Source organism: Lepidochelys kempii, chromosome 6 (assembly GCF_965140285.1).
Source record: "Lepidochelys kempii isolate rLepKem1 chromosome 6, rLepKem1.hap1, whole genome shotgun sequence".
NCBI classification, from domain to species: Eukaryota; Metazoa; Chordata; order Testudines; family Cheloniidae; genus Lepidochelys; species Lepidochelys kempii.
In genome coordinates this window covers 70,539,622-70,558,860 of record NC_136385.1, presented here as the reverse complement: position 1 = coordinate 70,558,860, position 19,239 = coordinate 70,539,622, and the positions used below count along the sequence as shown (strand labels likewise).

The 19,239-nt window shown below is 43.9% G+C and overlaps 1 protein-coding gene across 1 annotated transcript in view; it reads left to right on the top strand.

Moving 5' to 3' along the window:
• Positions 1-3,693: 3,693 nt before the first annotated feature.
• The window catches only part of CAPN3 (calpain 3), a 73,902-nt gene continuing 58,356 nt past the window's right edge, over positions 3,694-19,239 (top strand). The window contains exons 1-2 of the mRNA XM_073348627.2: positions 3,694-4,249; positions 16,809-16,878. Of these exons, the coding sequence (XP_073204728.1) occupies positions 3,959-4,249; positions 16,809-16,878 (361 nt within the window). The 5' untranslated portion in view covers positions 3,694-3,958. The remainder of the gene's footprint in view (positions 4,250-16,808; positions 16,879-19,239) is intronic.

Here is a 19,239-nt window from a genome sequence, read left to right as displayed (position 1 = left end):
GAACTTTTAGTTTGATGCTAATTCATATTAATGCTCAAAATTCCCCCCAAACATTTCAAATACCAGAATCTTTTCTGAATATTTGTATTAGCATACATAGAAATCAGCATTCAGAGAAGGACAAACAAAACTTTCATTGGTTCCAGAACGGTGACACCAGCACCACTATGAAAGAGCAGCAATCTTGGCATAGCAATGAGCTCATCAAGTATCAGACACTGCTTCCAGTATTTCCATTTGCATTTCCACAGGACATGGCACTGTGTTTGTGATGATAGCGAATTTTTGTATTAAAGGAAAACACAACCTGAACACAAACATACCCACAGAAAAGTGAGTGTTTCAAAGCAATAAGAGGTGTCTGCAATCTGACTATTTTGGATCACTCTTGAAAATATCCTGGAAAGAGAGAGAGAGACATCTTCTGCCAGGCTCTCCTGCAAAGCCATGTTCGATATGAGACCTACAAGACTCATGACCAAATATAAGGAGGAAATGACCAATGCTGCAGATGGACAGCCCATCTTGAGACAGCTGCTTTCAGGAGATTTCCAAAGGCAACTGATGTTTTCAGATTCCCCTCTCTATTTTGTGAACGCATCTTAAGTGCTTCTTAACTGGGGGGAAAGGAATCACGTGTCCATACACCTACTGTTAGTAACTTGGGGATTAATACTTAATGATCTGGATGATGGGATGGATTGCACCCCAGGAAGTTCGCAGATGACACTTAACTGGTGGAAGAGGTAGATATGCTGGAGGGTAGGAATAGGGTCCAGAGTGACCTAGACAAATTGAAGGATTGGGCCAAAAGAAATCTGATGAAGTTCAACAAGGACAAGTGCAGAGTCCTGCACTTAGGACGGAAGAATTCCATGCACCGATACAGGCTGGGGACCGACTGGCTAAGCAGCAGTTCTGCAGAAAAGGACCTGGGGATTACAGTGGATGAGAAGCTGGATATGAGTCAGCAGTGTGCCCTTGTTGCCAAGAAGGCTTACGGCATATTGGGCTGTATTAGTACGAGCATTACCAGCAGATCAAAGGAAGTGATTATTCCCCTCCATTTGGCACTGGTGAGGCCACATCTGGAGTATTGTGTCCAGTTTTGGGCCCCCCACCACAGGATGTGGACAAATTGGAGAGTCCAGCAGAGGGCAACGAAAACGATCAGGGGGCTGGGGAACATGACTTATGAGGAGAGGCTGAGGGATCTGGTCTTGTTTAGTCTGCAGAAGAGAAGAGTGAGGGGGGATTTGATAGCAGCCTTTGACTATCTGAAGGGGGGTTCCAAAGAGGATGGAGCTTGGCTGTTCTCAGTGGGGGCAGATGACAGAACAAGGAGTAATGGTCTCAAGTTGCAGTGAGGGAGGTTTAGGCTGGATATTAGGAAACACTATTTCACTAGAAGAAGGGTGAAGCACTGGAAGGGGTTACCTAGGGAGGTGGTGGAATCTCCATCCTTAGAGGATTTTAAGGCCCAGCTTGATGAAGCCCTGGCTGGGATGATTTAGTTGGGTTTGTCCTGCTTTGAGCAGGGGGTTGGACTAGATGACCTCCTGAGGTCTCTTCCAACCCTAATCTCCTATGATTCTATTAAGAGGTTATTCAGACTTACAGACTGCATTAGTTATAGATCATGCAGCCTTAGTGGATCTACAAGAGCTGTCCATTGAGCTTCAAAGATCATTTGCATCAACATGACTTGATGCAAGTAATCCAAGTGAACTAAGAACCATACCTGAAAAACCACTGTCTTGGCAAACAAGCTTTAGTACACATGGGTTGAGGACATATAAATGAGCTGGAGTCCAGCCCCTAGTGTCACTGGCCATAAATAAAACATATGCTGTCATATGATTTAAGACTTCTTGGTGACAGAAAATTTTGATGGGTATAGGGCTTATCCACCTGCAGATGTACAGGTTGCCATTTAAACAGCTAGAGCTATAGAAAACAGCCAGCAATATGTGTTTAAAGATAAAGAGTCTAGTTCTCATTTCACTTAATGCCAGCAATGGAGTGTGCCAAGAAAGATGTGTGAGTGATTTCTCTTTATACACACACAAAGTATTAACTGGAAATTTTGGACAGAGACAAAGACTAGAAATAAACATGATTTTAAAACAATAATAGAGCACTTTTCATCCACAGATCCCAAAGCATTTTCAAAGAGAAGGGCGAGTATCATTTTCCATATGGGGAAATGGAGGCACAGAAGTGAAATGACTTGATCAAATTCAATGGTAAACCTGGGAACCCAAGTCTGCTCATTCTCAATCCAGTGGCCTATCCATTAGATCACACTGCCTGCCAAAAACATAGCTTGACTTTTTGTTTTAATACAAAAGTTTATCTTGAAAGCTGACATCTTACAGCACAACTTTCATGTGAACATTTGTGTTTGTCATCAAGTAAGCTGTTCCAATTTCCACATGTGTCTGCAAAGGGAAACCCATTTTCCACTCATTCACTGGAAAAGTTGAAGTGTGGACTTTTAAAATTAAAATCAATCATATAAAATATGCTTAAGTAGAAAAAATGCCGTATCATCTTTCATTGCCAATTAATCTAATTATATAATTTGGGGAATCTGATCTATCTGGCTGTGCAGAATGCATTAATGGTTGAACACTCATTCCTATAAAGGAATTCAAAGTCCTGCTATATTTAATGTATGTCACTAGGAATATGTTTTTTTCCTAGATTTAGAGTATAGTCTTAGATTTGACTTATGACTTCTCCGATTTTATCTAAGACATTGAATTGTCAAACTTGAACGCTACCTACAATATCAGAACTTCAAGAGCAATGTAAGGTGTCCATTCAAAGGGTTGCTTTGCCATAAGGACTTTGGCTAGACACACAGTATGACAGCTGTGCCATGATAATTTTCTAAATATACCGATGTCTCAAGTAGGTACCCAAGAGTGAAGTATTAAAATCCTGCAGCTTATTCTCCTATAATTTTAGCCTCTGATCCTGCAAATATTTACATATGTGCTTAACTCTACATACTGTAAATAATCCTATTGAAGCCAATGCCTGTGCCTTCACAGCAAAAAAAAATAAAATAAAATAAAAAGAGGTGTGTTTTATGTCAAGTTAGCTATCTCAATGTAAAATCTAAGTGGAAACAAGGCACCATAGCTTGACATACCTAGTCAAGTTAAGCCTGACAGCTGGGGTGGGGAGAGTATAAGGTTGACCTCAACTAGCTACATCATGGTAAAAATTACCTGTGCCTTGTCCCCATTAGGACTTTAAGTCAAGATGGCTCTCTCAGTGTAAAGGCACACCGTTTTTTTTTGCAAAGAAGACTCTGCCAATGAGTAAAGTTAAACAGGTACATAAATCTTTGTAACATCAGGACCCATCATAACAATAAGGAACATGCTATAAAATGCTGCTTAAAACCAAAATGTAAATGTAACTTGCAGTTTCACCTTTTTTTGGAATTGAAAAAAAAAAAACCTATGTGGCATTGGGAATCAGCCTACCCATGTCAATCCTTCTCTGAGAACAAGCCCTGAATAGGAAGAAACTACACGTCAAATTGACTCTCTCTCTCTCTCACTCACCCCACCCCCCATGTTTATTTTTAGTTTTCCTTGTTGAAATCTCTCCAGGGTACAGACACACTCTCACACACATGCTGTAGACACACCAACCCCAGACAGAAAAGTTACTTAACAATTTCTCTTGTTTCCTGTCAAGGACCAAATTTTGATTGCTGATAAAATTACCATAGCAAGAAGCTCAGGAAGACGTACAAATTGCTCTATCCTATGACATTTTATCACTTTTAATGTGACTTGGGCACTTGCAGTCAAAAGAGAGAGCCGTTCAACGGTTGGTTTTTTTCGGTGACTTCCTCTTTTCTGTAGTTTCTGTCCAGGTTGCAAGAGCTTCCTTTTTATTTTCCTTTCTTTTTTAATTTTGTTCAAATCTGATTTCCATGCCGTCGGCCATAAATGCTGTGCTGGCTCAACAGACAGAGGCTGGATCAGTTCCCAGCACCAGCATTAGCACAACAGCTGAAACAGGAGGAGGTTCAGGGGGTATCTACTCGGCTATCATCAGTCGCAACCAGCCCATTATTGGAGTGCGGGAAAAGACCTTTGAAGAACTCCACAAGAAATGCCTGGAAAAGAAGATTCTTTATGTGGATCCTGATTTCCCACCTAATGAGAGCTCCCTCTTCTACAGCCAGAAACTACCCATCACATTTGAGTGGAAAAGACCCACAGTGAGTAACTGGTCTGTCTAATTAAAACATTGAATGCCTTTTTCTATTTATAAATATATCAATGCAGTTATCTGTACTGAGCACATTGCCTTCGGGGGAAACTATACACTGGAAACATATTTCTGTAGTTGTTTTCTAGGACTGGGAAATTACTGTCTAGGATCTGTGGGGATAGGTAAGTGTAGAGAGAATATAAATAATCACCTGAAAATCAATAGGATTGATTGATTGGATTGATTACTTGGAACTTTTAATTTTTTGAAATGTATTTTAATTGGCTTTTACTTGCTCTGGTTTGTTTGGAATTTTCTCATCTGAAGACACCAAACGAAACAAATTTTAAACCCTCTCCTCTTTCTCCAACACACACACTGGGGCCTGAGTAGATTTATTTTTTCAACACTACTTTATTTTACTGGTGGGTTTCTTCATTTTATTTCACTACAAATAGCCCCTTGGGCCCATCTTTTCATTTTCAGAAGTACCTTTGGAAGAACGCTCTGAATTATACCCATGTCCAGTTAAGTCAAAAAAGTTGCATGGATGTAACAGAGCAGAATCTGGACCACTTTCTTTTATTTTATTATCTCATCATTGATTCCAAGTATCACTTGTTCCTAAAGGCAAAGCTGGTTATCCCATTATCTGTCTGCCATGAATTGGGGGGTTATAATAATTACCAAGTTGGATTAATGTCTACTGGGTCCCAAATTCACCAATATTTCTGCCCTTCCTGACAGACTTCTCCCTATCCAGCTTTCTCCTCAGAGTGAATTCTCCCTCCAAGGTCCTGAATCCCAACCCTAGATGGACTCTTGTTTTTCCTCTCACTCCTAATATTTCCTTCCAAGTGAGGCCTCCCAGCTCATCCAACAGGCAGCCAACCAGCTGTACATGGTGTTGCTGCCTGTTACTGTTTCACTGCTTCACCTGGGTGAAGGCCAAATGCTGAGGATTTTGCTTGTATCCATCCCTGATTGTTATGGGCTTCCTTTTACATATGTGCAGCATTATCCCATACTTTTGTGCCATAATGAAACATCATGGATTGAGCTGATGATAGCATAAAGCTAGAAGGCCAGTGGCCTTGGAATGTGGGTTTTATAGAACCAGAAGATGACTGTAAAGGTCCATTACAGTTATTTCTCCACATAGTGAGAAAATGAAGGGCAGGGAGATATTTAGTCCCAGCCTGTAATGATATCTTATGCAGGAGTAATCCATACAGTCTGGGATAAGAGCTGCATTGATTTACATCTCATGCAACATCACTGAAGTTCGTCTCTCTATGTATTGACAGAGCATGAGGCAGAACCAATCTTTAAAATGCAGGACAGTTCAATCAAAACTAGAAGGAGAATTTATGTTGGAGTGAGTTAAAAACATTTCCCTTTAGCCTATCTGCTGCCCCAGGGTTTCCCTAGAAATATCTGGTTATCCGTTAAGTGGAGCAGCAATTGAATTGACTGGCAAGGGAGATGCTTTCTCATACCTCTACAGGAGGTAAAGTGATACAGCAGCGTGTAGTGGCATAGTCAGTGGATATCAGAGGAGAACTGAATAAAGGTATGTGGCTAAATAAAAGTGTTAAACTGAAAAGGGTAACATTTAACACCCATGTTGCACAGGTATAAATGACTGCACAAGGTGGAGGATTAAGCCTTTGGTTTCTAGGACCCCATCCCAGTGATCTTTACTCCACCCTTATAGAATCATCTTTGCTGCAATTTGAGAGCTGTATAATAATTATTATGTGCCAACAGTGTGCACAGGGCTGTACAATACACAGAAATGCAACTTAAAAATCTAAATATCAGATCCTAAATTATTTTCCACACTGTTTCAATGCTAATTTTCATTGATATAAAGGAGACAGCATAGTTGAGAGGTTAGAGCAAGGCACTAGAAGTCAGGAGATCTGGATTCTAACCCTGGCTCTGGCACTGTGCTGTGTGATGCTGGGCTAGTCAGTAAGGTCCAAATTCTCAAATATGTCCACTAATTTGGAGTGACAGTGTTTGGATGGACCAACTGGAGACTCACTGCAGCTGTTGAGCAGACTCAGCTGTAAATATGCACATGTGGGTGCTGAGCACCTCTGAAAATCAGGTCATCACTGTCTCAGATTAGACACCTAACGATAAGGAACTTTAAATTAGTTCACACTTTTTGAAAAATTATGCCTTACCCTCTCTATGCCTGTTTCCATAGGTGTAAAAGGTAGAACACCCACTATTGTAATGTGCTTTGAGATCTTGAAAAGTGCATATAAATGCAAAATATTGTAGCATATTATAGTGAGAGGATCCTTTCTCTCCATGTGAACTTTCAGAAGCAGATACATCAGCAGCTTCTCTTATAATCCAGTCCTCCTCCTTCCATAAACTGAAGCTAGAGTTTCTTGTATTTGTTGCTGCAGTCTGCAGACTGAACCAAGACTTTGCTTCACTGGTATTTAGAACCACAGCTCAAATGTGCTTCTTCCCTGCTAGGAGAAGAACTTGTCTGATAATGTTACAGACAGGAATAGCAGTAATATGTTAATAATAGGATGCCATACAGACAAATTAATATGATCAGTAATACTGCCGTCAAGGGTATTTTGCTAAAGGATTAAAGCATACATCAAACCACCAGAAGTTCAAGGCTAAACTACAGAAGTACATATCCATTCCATAAAGACACTGACATCTTCCATTCTTACTTAAATTCTGGGGAGGGGGGAAAGCTTTGTTAAAATAGAGTTAAGATTGTAAATAGATAAATTTACAACGGTATTCTTAGAACATTGTAGTTATTTTAAAAATAGTTTGAGAATCAGGTAATTCAAAAGCTGTAGTTTAAAACAAAACAAAAAATGTCAGACAGTTTGGAAGTACTGAGAGACCATTCTAATACCACCTTTAACTCTGCTGCCTTTCCCTGACTACCATATGTATGTTATATATGTGGTGTTCTCCCAGAAAGAATAAATGTACATTTTAAATGGAGCAAGGTCTATAGATTAAAGTACAAGACTGGGAGATATGGGTTCTATTCCTCACTGCCAGTGACTTGCTGAGTTACCTGATGCAAGTCATGTAACCTTTTTGTGCCTCGGTTTCCCCCTCTATAGGATGGGAAATAATACTTACACGTATGTTATTTATTCTACTAATTATTATGCTAAGCCCTTTGAGATTCTTGAACGGAAGAATGCTATATGCCTAATGCTATATAAGTGTCAAGTATTATTATCTGGCAACAGTGAAGGAATTAAAAAAATTAATATGATAGCAGCGGGTGCTGTGCAGCATGCAAACGTTATTGCATCTCTTGTATTAATCATAAATAATAATAGTGCTCTCCACCATTGGCTCTCAACCTTTCCAGACTACTGTATCCCTTTCAGGAGTCTGATTTGTCTTGCGTACCCCCAAGTTTCACCTCACTTAAAAACTACTTGCTTACAAAATCAGACATAAAAATACAAGTGTCACAGCACACTATGACTGAAAAATTGCTCACTTTCTCATTTTACTATATAATTATAAATCAACTGGAATATAAATATTGTACTTACATTTCAGTGTATAGTCTATAGAGCAGTATAAACAAGTCATTGTCTGTCATGAAATTTTAGTTTGTGCTGACTTTGCTAGTGCTTTTTATGTAGCCTGTTGTAAAACGAGGTAACTGGCTAGATGAGTTGATGTACCCCCTGGAAGACCTCTGCATACTTACATGGGTACGTGTACCCCTGGTTGAGAATCACTGCTCTACACCTAATTAGCACTTCTCAGTTGTAGATATCAAAGTGCTTTATTATTAGCCCTGTTCTTCAAATGGGTAATCTGAGGTTTAGAGATTAAGTGATTGACCCAAGGACCCACAGTGTCAGTGATAGAAACAGGAATAGAATCTAGGCTTCCTGACTTCCAGCCCTGAGTTCAATTCACTACATGAATATAGGCCTATATTGCATGTGCAGGATGCTCAGAATTTTGGTAACTCTCCACTTAGGCTGGGAATATAGAACTGCAATTTGAGGAAGCGTTTCTCCGTGACATTCTCACTGCATTAATGTTGCAATGAAATAGTTATTGTAACTGAGACAGGGGGTTCACAGCCTAGGAACCAACCACTCTGATATCTGGCCCTGAAGCCACTTATCTCAGGAACCACTAACAACATAAAGAAATCTGATCCCCCACCTGATCTCTTAAATAATTGGCCTGTGCTGTGAAGACATGGGGACTGCTCTTTGGGTTACTGTCAGAAGGACAGACTGCCATATACAGCAGCAGTGAACTTTGTCAGAGGGACAGGGGAACAGAAGCATGTAATTCTAGTCAGCTAGTGACTGCCTTAACATGATCTGAATACACACAGGCTTTACTCAGGCAAAACTTCAGTTGACATCTATGAAAGTTTTACCAGAGTAAGGATTGCAGGATCCCACACAGTGTTTATGTTCAAACTATACTTTAAACTGGTTTACATGAATAGTATGTAATTAATACCTCACAGTTACTGCATAAGATCAAATCATCTAATTGAGAGTGTAAGACAAGATAAACTCAAGGGCCAGATTCTCTACTGCACCTCTCTCTTCTACTCAGCACAGGACTGGATCAAGATCATTAGGGAGCTGCTTTTAGCTCTCTGATTCTCAAGCTGTCCTGGTCCTAATGCAAATTAGAACATTTAGGAGTTGTTCTAACTTAAAACATCTATCACTGCTTCCTAAGTGACCATATGCTGGCTGAGAATTGGAGAGCTCTGCTCCATCCCATCTGCACCCCATCACACCTCCATACTTCCCCCTCCCGGTCCCCCCACCCCCAGTGGCTGGGGAAGACTAATAGAGGAACTGGCTCCAGTGACTTTTCACCAACTGAGTATTCCCTTCTGCTGGCAGATTCTCAACTGGCCAGTTGCAGCCACATAAAATCCCCTTTGCTCTTCTCAGGTGCCACAAAGAGAACAGAACTGGGGCTGAAAATCTGACCCAAGATCTTGAAGAGACTATACAAAAAAACCCAAAGAAACCTGCGACCTATCTGCAGAAAATAAACTTTACAGGAGAGAGTGCTCTGAAGTGAATACTTACATTACCTTGTGAATACTTACATTAGAACAATGGTCCAGTTAATGTACTTCTTGGGGAGGTGGGTGTATCCTTACTTATTTTTGGAGTCTTTATGATCGTTAACTAATTAATTCTCATAACACACTTGTAAGGTAGGTAAGTATTATCCCTATTTTACAGATGGGAAAACTGAGGCACAATGTGGTTAAGTGACTTTCCCAAAGCTATACAACAAGCTAGTGACAGAGCTGGGATTAGAGGTCAGGAATTCCTGATTTTTTCAGCTCAGCTTGCTAAACCATGCTGCCTATCTAAACTTGAAGTGACTCAGCAAAAATACATCTGCATCTCTATGCACTGTTCAAGCATCTGGCAACAGGGGTTTCAACAGAAGAGCCATGCATTCCTGTGAAGAACTACAGAATAGCCACCTTCTTACAGATATATTACTTAGACTGTAAGCTCTGCAAGGCAGAGATCATCTCTTTGTTACAGGCTTGTAAAGTGCCTGCCGTCTTGTACACAGTGGAACTGGGGCCTCTAGGCACTACTGCAGTACACATAATAAATAATAATTGCACCACAAGGGAGCATAGGTTATCTAACTATATCATCGAGATGCAGAGAAGATCCCATTGCAATACATTATGCCATCAGTATACCGAGGGATGTGCCTTGAAGGCACAGCATACCCAGTAAAATAGGCACTAATGGGATTATATTGCTATTCACTGTGCCACAAGTGTGCAAAGGGAATTACACTACAATCCATCATACAAGGAGGATGCTAAAGGGATTGCATTACAATACCTCACATGATGATGCTGCTATGATGTCTACATTATGATACATCACCTGGTGAGAACACTGTGGGGACTTTGCTGAAGTCTCTTGATGGTACATTGCAATGTGCCATGGTGGAGGGTGGGGGTACATCTGATTGCAGAATGAGGTTACTAAACGCTCCCCTTTAAATTAAATTACACAACAATGTGAAATTACTAAAGATATTACAATAGCATTCAGACATGAGAAATGGACTTCATTACATCAAAGATACATTAAAGATTGAAAAGGGGGCCTGCTGCAATCCTGTTTTGATACATTAACACTGACATATTAATAGGAAGACTCCCTTGCAGTACTGTACTTTTACATACCCATTTATCATACCACAAAGCCTCCATCCCTGCCCACCTCTTTCCACCCCCACCCCGCCCCATTCTGCCCCATTCTTTTAGATGGCATGATACTTAAAACACCAGCAACTGGTCTGCACTAGGGATGGCAGCATTACTACCACAATAGGAGTTGAACTGGAACAAGCAATGATATGCAATTTTACAAAATTTCCCTATGGGGAATGGGAGGCGTCTGAGAGTAGTAAGGAAAATGAGATGGTTTGCAGAATATTGCTTTTGTCTTCAGCTCAGAAATATATTTCTGTTACACCTGTATCTGTCCACATGACCACTGTATGATTTCTGTCTTTTGTTTTGTGTACAATTTGTAGTTGAATATGATGCCATGTGAAATTACACAGTGGGTGATTGTGACGCTCTTTACCTCGGGGGAACACCCAGCACCCCCATGTTCATCCTTGTAAAATGATTGTGTGGTATCCAATGCAAAGTCTGTCATGACGGGTATCTTTGGAAGACTCACGATGTACTGAGCATTGTTGTTATAGTGATGTTATAGTTATATTTATGGGTTATAATTTCATGTATATAGTTACGAGGTTGAAAATGTATTCTCATGGCTTAAAGCAAACCCAGGCAAAAACTCTCCAAGAGCAGAGAGGCAGTTCACACCTCATCAGGACCGGTATGGGACTAAGGTGACCAGACAGCAAGTGTGAAAAATCGGGACAGGGGGTTGGGGGTAATAGGAGCCTACATAAGAAAAATACCCCAAAATCGGGACATCTGGTCACCCTATATGGGACAAACCCAGTCCAGCCTCACAGGAACAAAAGACGCTGGCCTAGGCAGCAACAAAAGAATCCATTAGACCAGGGGTCAGCAACCTTTCAGAAGTGGTGTTCCGAGTCTTCATTTATTCACTTTAAGGTTTTGCGTGCCAATACTACATTTTAACGTTTTTTAGAAGGTCTCTCTCTATAAGTCTCTATATTATAGAACTAAACTATTGTCCTATGTAAACAAGGTTTTCAAACTATTTAAGAAGCTTCATTTAAAATTAAATTAAAATGCTGATCTTACACCCTGGCCTGCTCAGCCCACTGCCGGCCTGGGGTTCCGTTCACCTAGGCCGGCAGCAGGCTGAGCGGGGCCTGCGGCCAGTACCCCGGCTGGCAAGGGGCCGGCAGCCAGAACCCTAGACTGGCAGTGGGCTGAGCGGGGCCGGCGGCCAGGACCCCAGACCAACAGTGGGCTGAGCGGCTCAGCCCGCTGCCGGTTTGCGGTTCTGTCCGCCGGCTCCTGCCAGCCAGGGTCCTGGCTGCCGGCCCCGCTCAGCCCGCTGCTGGTCTGGGGTCCCGGCCCTGTCCACATAGAGTAGGTAACTACTTTCTCCCTGGTTCTGGCCCATTCTCATCCTCTCTCTGCACTGAGATGAGGGTGGGAGTGCACTGAGAACAGGGCTGGGGGTGAAGGAGCAGGCTGGGGGTTGGGGTGCAGAGTCTGGCCAGGAGCTAGAATGAGAGAAGGGGCTCAGGGTTGGGGCAGGAGGTTTGGGTGTGGAGCACTTACCTGGGCAGCTCCCATTTGGTGCGAGGGGTGCAGGTGGGAATGTGGGGGGGGGTGTGCAGGAGCTCCAGTTTGGTGCTCAGGGTGGGGGCGAGGGTGGGGATGGGGATGTGGGGGGTGCAAGAGTCAGGGCGTGGGGGGTCTGGGTATGTGTGGGGGGTGCAGGAGTCAGGGCAGGGGGCTGGGTATGTGTGGGGGGTGCCAGAGTCAGGGCTAGGGTTGTGGGGGGTGCAGAGGTCAGGGCAGAGGGCTGAGGTGTGTGAGAGGAGGGTTCATGGGTCAGGGCAGAGGGCTGGGGGGGTGTGAGGTGGGGTGCAGGGGTCAGGGCCACAGGGCTCGGGGGTGTGGGGGTTTCAGGGTCAGGGCAGAGGGCTGGGAGTGTATGAGGGAGGTGCAGAGGTCAGGGCAGAGGGCTGGGGTGTGGTGGTGGTGCAGGGGTGAGGGCAGAGGGCTGGGTGTGTGTGAGGAGGGTTCATGGGTCAGGGCAGAGGCCTGGGGGTGTGTGAGGGAGGTGCAGGGGTCAGGGCAGAGGGATGGGGGTGTGGGGGGTTCAGGGTCAGGGCAGAGGGCTGGAGATGTGTGAGGGGGTGCAGGGGTCAGGGCGGAGGGCTGGGAGTGTGGGCTGGGGTCGTGGGGATGCTCCCAGCCCCCTGCCCTGAGCGGCTCACGGCAGGAGGCTGGAGGGGATATGCCAATTCCACCCCCTTCGCCAAGGTCCCCGGAGCAGAGAGCCCGCTGCGGTTCTGCTTTTCCCCCTCCCCCTCCATAGCAAGGGCCGTCAGCTGATCGGCCGCAGGGAGGGAGAGAAGGAGGGGCAGGAACCCTGCACGCTGTGGGAAGAGGCAGGGGAAGGGGGAAGCTTGTCTGCCCCTTAAGGAGAGAGTGGTGGGTGGGGGCAGAGAAGAGTGGGCAGGGCTGGGCAGGATTTTTAATTGCACGCTGCTGTCCGCGGCAGACAGCAGCGTGCCATTAAAAATTGGCTTGCGTGCCGTCTTTGGCATGCGTGCCATAGGTTGCCGACCCCTGCATTAGACTCTTGAGGGAGTCACCCCCCTTCCTTTGGTCAGTTTGGAACTGCGATGAGGTAAGGCTCACCTGACTCTGAAGGGGGGAGGGGCAAAGCCAAAAGGGAAGAAAGGACATGATAAAAGGGAGAGACATTTGCCATGCTTGCTCTCTCTTCCACCTACACCTACAGACACCACATCAAGGGACTGAAGTGCTGATCAAAGGCTGAAGAGCAGCCAGCCAACCTGTGTTGAGAAGCATCTAAGTTTGTAAGGGCATTGAAAGTGTTAAGATCAGCTTAGAATGCATTTTGCTTTTATTTCATTTGACCAAATCTGACTTATGTTTTGACTTATAATCACTTAAAATCTATCTTTATAGTTACTAAATCTGTTTGTTTATTCTACCTGAAGCAGTGCGTTTGGTTTGAAGCATGTCAGAGACTCCCCTTGGGATAATAAGCCTGCTACATATCAATTTCTTTGTTAAATAGACGAACTCATATAAGCTTGCAGCATCCAGCAGGCATAACTGGACACTGCAAGACGGAGATTCCTAGGGTTGTTTCTGGGACCAGAGATATTGGCTAGTGTCATTCAGTTGCAAGTAACTGGGAGCAGCTTACATGCCAGAGGCTGTGCATGAACAGCCCAGGAGTGGGGGTTCTCACAGCAGAGCAGGGTAAGGCTGGCTCCCCGAGTCAAGGATTGGAGTGACCTAGCAGATCACCCGTCCAGATAACACCAGAGGGAAACGTCACAGTGGTGTCTTTATGTTTCTTTTTTAACTGGCAGCTTTGGAAGTATTTAAATATCCAGCTACATTTAACTAAAATACAATGTGCCAAACTCTGAAGTCCGTATCCTGAGTCTAGTTTCGTTCTTACTGAAGTCAATGATAGTTTCAGCAGGCTGAAGTACATTGGCTGGGTTAGAAAATATACTCCTATAATCTGAAACTTCCCACAGGACACTATGCCAATTTTCGAGACAAGCATGACAGCAGTGTCAAGAAGAATGTTTCCAACAAATCAAGTGGATGGAGAGAAGTTATAAGATATCTCAAACAGCTGACTTTACAGAATTTAATCTCCCAGCCAGCTGACTAAGGCACGAAAATAAAGGCCACTTTCTCCTTTCCCAGCAGTCGGCAGAATGAGATGACTTGTGGAGGGCCAGAAATTTGTTGTTATTGGACATTTGTCTCAATTCTGCGAGGGGGATAATCCAGATAGTTACATCAAAATTAATGCATCCCTGAGCTAACTACTGGGGAGGAGAAGAAATGTTCTCACACCAAAGAAACAGTTAGACTTGAAATATGAGTTTCAGAAAGCCCATCACTGTGCTGTTCATACTGAAAAAGCTTCAGGCTGCAGCTACGGTACCTAAGACCTGTCTCTAGTACTCCTGACTTCCTATGTAGCTGTACCCACAGTTGCTGGTCTCTCTTCTCCCCTGCACCCAGAAAATGGGGTTCCTGGGAGGAGCTCCTCTTCTCTCCCCACTCTTGCTACTTCCCAGGAAATGGGATCCTCAAATGTAGTTTATCACACACACACCCCAGCACAGGAGATGGGAGTTATTAAGTAGATCTCTCTCTTTATCCCCATCTCAGGAGTTTGGGTACCTGGTTGGAAGTTCCTTCCCTGCCACCATCTCTTTGCCTGGGAGATGGGCTCTGCTTGGGGGTCTTTCTTTTTCTTCCAACCTTGCATATGGATTCCCACGGCTGGCATATGTCCCTTTCCCCCCTAACCTGAGCTATGAAGTTCATGTATGAAGGCTGCTAAGACATAGGGGAGTCTCTTCCAACATGGGGCTGTCTGTCGTCTCTTCCCTCCTCCTGCAGCCTGGGTTGCATGGTTCGTTGTCCAGCTTAGGGAACAAACAGTTACCTCATATGAAAATGTTTCTACCTGAATTGCGTTACAATCTAGGTTCAATTCTGAGGTAAGTTAAGCTGATTTCTGCCTCTGCAACCATTTATTGAAGCATTTTTAAAGATAGATGCAAGCTGCTTTTCAATCAACTGAAGAGGCACCAATTGGTTTAGCTTCTCTAATGTAGACAAATCATTAGTAATTTACACCTGTGCAGAGTGGGTGTAAAATATTAATGTTCTGATCTGGGAGCACATTACACTCACTTTGCACAGGTGTAAATGACTATGCTAGGGGCAGGCCAGAGGAGAATCATGCCCTGAAGGGGCAGATTGTAGCAGCATTACCTTTTTCAAGTGAAATTTTGGCAATTCAATATTGCAACTAGGGAAAAAAGTAGAAAATCTTTAACAAAAATGAAGGAAAGCACAACTTATAAAGCAAGGACTCAAAGAGCAGATTAGTGGGGAGGGGGAGTTAAAGAGGGATCATTACAGGGATCCTTTCTTCCCAAAATGGCATCAGTGCTCTCTCCACACTGGCAGCTCATCTTCACCTAGTTGTGTCAAGTTGGGCACCTACAAACTTAAGCACTCAAAACCTGTGGCCACTTTTGAAAATGTGAGCCTTATCCCCTACAAGTGACCTACCCCAGTGATGTTTCCAGTTTTCTGGGAGAGTTCTTCTCCGCCTTTGTCTGTAGCCCTAAATTTTTCTGAACTGCACTGGTTTCCCAGCCCTGGCTTGCCATCCTGCCTTTCCTCATCCCACCCCAATTTTAACTGCCCCCACCCCACACTTTGAACAAAATTCTTCTATCTGATCCCCCCCTCAAAATGTTAATGTATTTGCAACTATGACCCATGCAGCTGGCACAGAAGAGGTCTCTCCAATTCCAGTTACCAAACCCTTCTGGATGGAGACTATACTTTATCTGAAGTTCTGCACATCTGACCTCACAGGGCCCCAAAAAGCACCTCTGAAAGGAAACTGCAATCAAATCCCTGCAGCAGATGGTTTTTCTGTAGGTTCTGTGGCCATCACATTGACATAACTCCTATTTCATTTCTATAGAAAATAGATGCAGTGACCCAGACTTCAGATAGGCTATGCCTCCTGTGTGGCTTGGAAGAGGCAAACCAGTACAATGGAGATAACCTTCAATTTTAAACTTTATAAAGGAAAACCCAGAAATTTGGCAAGAACATAAATAACATGAAGTAACATCAAATACCCGCTTCGGAAAATGATTAAATGTAAATTGCCATCACAGTCAAATAAATTTGTCAGCAACATGCTCTGTCATCCCTAGAGGGATTCCTCCTCTCCCTGGCTGAAGTCAAGCTTCACCCCTGCTGTCCCGCCTAGGCGTCTCTCCGGCTTGTGATGCTCCTTTGACTGGCTGCTGCAATGACTGCCCCTCTTTCCAACAGGTTTGCCCAGGAATGACAGCTCCTCACCTGGAGAGCCACACCCATTCCCCACACACCCAAACTGCATTCCCTGTCAGCGTCACAATGGTCAAACTCACCAGTCACACGCTCTGTACCCTCGCAGCTGGGCTGCTCGCACACGGCCCTTCACGATCCAGCTTCCTCTGGCAAATACCCTTTTACCTCAGCGCCGCCTCTTTTCACCTCCTTCGTCTCTCACCAGTTTCCAGCTGCCTCCTCTCCACTGGATTTCGAGCCCCCTCCCCAGCTGGAGCTGCCCTCTCCGGGGCTGTCTCTCACCCCAGGACAGCATTCTATGCTGCTGCGTCACAGTTGCAGGCCCTGACATTACCCTTCTTATAGTCGAAACTACAGCAGGTGCTGGGGCCCGGGTTACTAAACAGACAGCACAAAGCACATTTTTCCTGCTCATATGTTTGTTTGTATCTTACAGGAAATCTGTGAGAATCCACGATTTATAATTGGTGGAGCCAACCGAACTGATATTTGTCAAGGAGAATTAGGTATGACATTTTGTCTTCTGTATTGTGCTTTGGATTTCTTATTTAGTCCCAGATATTTGCATCAGAGTTTATCTTTAGCTTTTACTTGCTAGATAGGAGTTTAAAACATCTATGTTTCCTTGCCATAGCTCTTCTCAACCAAGCCTCCCTGTCCAGCAGGGTTGTAGATGAGGACTGTGAGAGAGAAGCTGCTCAGCGTGCATGGACTTTGTTATTCATATTGTGAAGTTTATTGCAGGGCAGCGTTTTGCAAGGCCTCTTTTCTCCCAGGCTTTCAAGAACAGAGTGACTTAAGGAGACAGAGTGAGCTAAAGGGGAGGCAACTATTTGTAGTAAGAGGCTGAATGGATGAGGAAGAGTCTAATCTAAAATCAGTTTATTCTGTCAGATTTTTAATCGATTTTATTATTTACATTATAACGGCTCCTAGACACCTCATGCATGTCACAGCTCCATTGAGCTACATACCATGCAGATGTATACTAAAGGACAGTCTCTGCTCCAAAGAATTTATAGTCTGAAAGACAAGAGGTAGCACAAGTGGATTAAAAGGAACAAGCAGGGATGGGGCAAGGGAAGATAAGGCAACAGCAACAGGAAATTTTAGCATAGACTTGCTGTGTGCATGGATCATAATCACTCAGAGGCAGTAATAATATACCCAGAGCAAAGGATGGGTCCATTTTGAAAGAAAGAAAGCTAGTTATGCCTGTTATACTAGATATACAGAAAGCCTACAGCAGGAGTATACAGAAACAATGAAAATGGCAACTGTGCACATTTACATGCTCAGGACTGCACATAAGCTATTCTGATCTGATGATACCCTGTCCCTCTGGTGCACTCACTTTTCCCCTACCCATTAGTGGTCAGTTCATTTTGGACTAGATGTTTGTGTATGTTACTAAGCACATTTCTCTGCACTATTGAAAAGCCAGTCTTTGCAAATATCAAACAAACCCAGAGCACTCAGAGTTAGCGCTTTATCTCTGCGCCACTTTTAACCATTGTATAAGACAGTAAAGCCCATCTACATTATGTTTTCAAACCATGTATGTTAACTCTTCAAATGTAAACAAGTGAGCTAACTACAGTGACTGTAACAATAATGGATCAAGTTAGCCCAATGATTGAGTCCTTATTTACAAGCAACATGCAACTCCACTTCATTCCGGGGTTCCAGCTTTAGCTGCAACTGCTGCCAGCTGTGATCTCTGCCAGACCACGCAACCTTAAAGGTGCAGTGACCACACACAGTCGCCACAGTGCTTAAAGCTCCAAACACCACAATGTAAGCAACATTTGTTAAAACTGAAAATGAAAACAAACTATTTAAACTTTTTCTAAAAAGGTGCTACTAAGGCTCTGAGTTGGCTGTACTTCAAACCACAGGGCTTGCCCAAAGGTCTATGTGCAGCTACCACAGAGTGGCACAAACAGACAAGCATCAACCTGTGAAGGTAATTTTTAGTGGCTTTTAAACACAAACCTACTTCCACACTACAGGCAAGTCTACACTTAAAACACTGCAGCAGTGTAGCTGTGCCGCTTCAGTGAAGATGCTACTTCGCTGATGGGAGAGCTTCTCCCAGTACCTCCGTGAGAGGCAGTAGGTATGGCAACGGGAGAAGCACTCCCATTGACATAGCACTGTCTACACCAAGGTTGGGTCAGTATAACTGCATCACCCAGGGGTGTGGATTTTTCACTCCCCTGAGCAATGCAGCTATACTGATGTAAGTTTATGGCATAGACCTGGCCTACCACAATTCAGTACAGAATAGCCATCAACTCTCTTTCCCTTTTTGTTGATGAAGAGGCGGGGAAAGTCCTCAAATACCCATACCCACACTGGAAATCACCATTCAGGTGAAAGAGGAAGTATAAGAAGTAGGACGTTTCAGGCAGCATTTCTCTTTGAAATGCTTCAGTTTCTGCCTCACCCCTTCATCACTTCACACATCACAGACAAAGGTTAGGCCAAGTTATCCTACTTCTACCCTCCACATGGCTCCCAACAGATATTGTTCCAAAGGCTCCTTGTTTTCCTTTCACAAGCTCACAGACTCAATTCAGCAAAATCAGAAGCCAATGCACTGTGAGTTTCCCACAGCCCGGACAACATCGGCTGTGACTCCACAGTTTTGATAAATTTGTAAGAGCAACTTTGGGCTTGGCTGCACTTGCGAGTTACAGCATAATAAAGGAAACCCGGGCGCACTAGCTCACTACCCATCCACACTGGCAAGGCACGTGGAGCACTCTGACTCCGCGGCTACAGTGCTGCGGGTACTCCACCTCGGCGAGTGGAATAACGTTTGCTGCGCCCCTGCTGGAGCGCTGCAGCGCCAGTGTGAACGA